This window comes from Theobroma cacao, chromosome 10, assembly GCF_053813885.1.
Source record: "Theobroma cacao isolate CCN51 chromosome 10, ASM5381388v1, whole genome shotgun sequence".
In the NCBI taxonomy this organism is placed as follows: Eukaryota; Viridiplantae; Streptophyta; class Magnoliopsida; order Malvales; family Malvaceae; genus Theobroma; species Theobroma cacao.
In genome coordinates this window covers 16,569,661-16,573,730 of record NC_142648.1, presented here as the reverse complement: position 1 = coordinate 16,573,730, position 4,070 = coordinate 16,569,661, and the positions used below count along the sequence as shown (strand labels likewise).

The 4,070-nt window shown below is 33.2% G+C and overlaps 1 protein-coding gene across 1 annotated transcript; it reads left to right on the top strand.

The window, feature by feature from the left end:
• The first annotated feature begins 1,718 nt into the window (after positions 1–1,718).
• Positions 1,719–2,276, top strand: LOC18586729 (pectinesterase inhibitor-like). The gene has a single exon (XM_007010257.3). The coding sequence runs from the start codon at positions 1,719–1,721 to the stop codon at positions 2,274–2,276; it is 558 nt and encodes a 185-aa protein (XP_007010319.3).
• The last annotated feature ends 1,794 nt before the right edge of the window (positions 2,277–4,070 follow it).

Genomic DNA, 4,070 nt, shown 5'->3' with positions numbered 1-4,070 from the left:
ACATCAACTGAGCAACATTTAAAAACTATATGTAATGGAATGATGAGCAATTTAACCCATAGTTAGTCAACTACATGCTTGTTAAAGAGTCAACACTTTCAAAGGTTCAAAATTCGAGCCCTTACTTTCCTTTGGTTCCTACCTATAATTGGTACCATTGCATGCTATTTTAAAAAAAAAAAACATAGAAAAAGACAGAATAAAAATTTAAAGCAATTCATCTAGCAACAATTTGAAAAGAAGTAGAACACTAGCTAACTTTACGAACACAAAGCTATGAACGCAATAACAACGCAATCCAACCATAGAACATTAAAAATCTAATCTTTAAGAACACAAACCCTAAACCCTAAACACTATGAAACTAATCCACCAACAATTTGATTCATAGCATTTAGTGAATGCAATAACAACATCACCACCAGAAGCCTAGAGAGTGGCCCAAAACAGAACTACGCTAAATAAAATTAGAGGGACGTCACCCACAATAGACAAATTGAGGGACAACTTGAGGCTGAAAAATGAACAAAAAGGAATTGCCTGAATAGAAAATGAAATGTAGAAAAACAGAAACAATTACACTGATGAAAGACATTAAAATAATGAGTGAAATTTCAATTCAACATACAACTTCTTGAAACGAAACCTATAATTTCTAAACCTATACTTTCCAAACCCAGCCCATAAAACACAAAACATCACCATACTACTATAATAATAACTAAATTTCAAATGCACAATCGAAACTAAAACACAAACAATAGAGAATGCAAGGAAGCTCAGACGAAGCAACTACCTCCACCCAAGAAGCATATACAAATAATAGAGAGCTTGGAAAAAACAGAACCACAACAATCTAACAAAAAAGAAAAGCAAGGAAACCCAAGTAGACAACGCAAGCAAATAGGGAGAGCTAAGTAGAGAAGGGAAAATCAAAGAACTGAAGGCAAGATCAAAGCACTCCCATCGAAGCACACAATATCGAGAAACAGAACAAATGGTAGTAGACCCAGAGAAGACAGCACCACATCAAGTGTACAAAACCAACATGACAACCATTTTCAGACCACACACGTTTCACTTTGTACAGAGAAGCTGGCTGAATACACTTCCCGATGAGAGAAGCTGAACGGTTCCTTGCCTAAAACCACTGAACATACTAATGCACTCTCCCTTCCATCACTTCGACTCTTAATTTTTTCTCTACCTTGCTTCTCTTTGACTCAAAGTATTTTCTTACGCACCAATAGAATCTGTCCATGTGCGTTAAACCAAAAAACATAACCAAATGTGAATGCTGAAAGGTTCCCTAACATTTTGGTGCTCAGCTTATAGTTCTCACCATGCGACCCACGTGGCAGCCAAAGAAAGCCAAAACGTGGGACTCAAAGAAACATCGAACATGGCCAATTTTGGACTTATATTTGAGGAAAGTAATAATTAAACCAAAAAAAAAAAAATGTAACGTGATGAGACAGCACATTACCGTAAGCGAAGCTTCTGATTCTAACTCCCTCATCAGTTATGCATAAAATTGAAGAGGCTTCTCTCTGACCACGGTTTTTTCTTCCATCTTAAATGTAATCTTCAGTTTTTCCTGACTGTCTTAACTCTTTAAGAATCCCAGAGGTGATCCAACTATATCGCAGGCAGTACTCGGAAGTATTGGAAGTCGAAGTAACACTAGCTGCTAGCCATCATTTGAAGTGGTAATTGATATGGCCTCACTTAGTCGTTCCTCCTTGCTTGTTGCTCTTTCTTTTTCAATTTTCTTCATCAACCCATCATTTGCAAAGCCGAGACCAAACGTGACCGATGCTGAAATCATCACCATCTGCTCCAAGACTCCAGCGCCTTCCTTCTGCTTAAAAGTCCTCTCCAACGAAACTCTCCATGCAAACCAAACCAGTCTTCATGGCCTGGCCAAAATCTCAATCGAGCTAGCACTCGCCAGTGCAGACGAAACCGAGGTGGAAATCTCTCCACTCATCAAACAAGCGGAGAACTACACTGTGAGAGAAGGTTACACGCTTTGTTCCCAGAACTACCAAGAGGCCGTCGCTAGTCTTAAGGATGCCAAGCGGCTGCTGAGCAAACACGACTACCGCGGGGTGAGAGTTCAAGCACTTGCTGCGTTGGAGGAGGCTGAGGCTTGTGAACATGACTTGAGAATTCCAGCATTTAATCCTTCACCGTTACATGACAAAAACGAGGAATTCAAACATTATTGCAACATCATCTGGGCTATCACAAATCGTCTGGTTGACTACTATTAGATTATTATCAAGTATTTTTAGCTGGCTTTAATTAATAATTAAGTGAATCAACTTAAAATAAGTTTGGATGGTTTTGATGTCAGCTAGTAGCTAGTCATAGTTAATTAGCCCTTTATGTCTAATTTGATTAAAGATTGAAATTTAAATGTTTTATTTGAATTTTGCTTCTCTTTGATTACATCTTTGTTATAAAGTCACTTTTAAAAAATTTTATTGCATTTTAGTTCGATGGTTTTGGTTTTGATGGTGACATTTATTATCATCTTGCTCCTTTATTGGCCCTGCCTAATTCCCGGTAGCCACCGTAACCTCCTTTCTTAATTTTTCATTCTTCCTCTTGCCGTTACACTTAGAACTTATTGCTGTCCATAAATAGAGTTTTTATTCTAGCAATCAACTAATTGATAAAAATATTATTGACGGTTTTTTAGACGGCACAATGTAGTTTATTACTATTAGAGTTGGCCAATTTGTAGGTTTGGGTTATTTTGAGCTTGAATTGTTTCCGTTTCAATCCATTCAGGATTCAAATTTGCTTTGTGTTCGAAATTTTTGAGTTGACGTCGTATGACATTCATATCATTTCAAATTCAAACCATGTAGTATTTTTGAATTTTTTATATATATTATAACTCAATTTTAGTATTTTTATGTTTTTCTTATTTTTTATCTTTATTAATTATCATCTTCTAATAGTAGTTCAATTTTTCAAGAATTTTTTTCTTATATATGTATTTGTTGGTTTGGACATAAATTTTAATATAACTAACATTAGCTATAATTATATAGACAATTTTCTAATTAAAGTGAATAGCGGACAATATTGAAAAGAGTATCAATTACCGTTGATAAAAAGAACTATTTACCTTATTAATTATTATTTATAACTTATATATAATTCATAAAGTATATCAAGTCATGTATTTAAAAGTTAAAACCAGTTGATATAATGTTAATTTAATTTCAACTTTTGATCATTTGGATATTGATTATGAAGAACGGAGTGGCTTAAATTTTTACACTTCAGTACTTGAATATTAACTTTATTTTATATTAGTATAAACTATATAAATTTCATTTTAAAAAAATAACTCAATAAATATATTTACTTAAGTATAATTAATTTTAATGTCCAGACAATAATTGATTTTATTAAAAATTGAAACTAATTGTATTGATATTCTCACTTATTCGTGTGCTTTAAAATTATATTTAGTTTATAAGTAATAATTAATTTATTCTCAATTGACTTTTAAATTCATTAATGTTAGAAATATTAGCTCACATATAATGCAAAGTAATCCAAGAGGGAAGGTGAATTAAGTTTTAAAGATTCTTTTTCACAAATCAAACTTTTCAATGAAGGCAAGCAAGGTATAAGTTCTCAAATTTGTTTTCAATCAAAACATGTCAAAAGTAATTTGATGAGTAAATTAATGAATAGACAAGGTTTTTATTTTTTTTTTTGAAAGATAATAAATAGACAAGTTAAAAACAAGTTTGTTAAAGTCTTTAATAAAATGCACAAATGTGTGAGTGAAGAGTAAAGAGAGAATTACACAATTGATTTATAGAGGTTCGACCTTCTCTCTAGGTGCTTACGTCTTCTTTAACAAGCTAAGAAGTTCAATCCACTATTGATTAAAATTAATACATCGCCTTTTCAAAGATATGGCACAACCTCTCTAACTTTTTAAGGTTAAGTTTGAACCTATATAGCTTTTCAAGGATCAAGCACAACCACTACCAAAAATTCACGCTTTACTGACTGAACATTCTGTCGGTAAAGTGACA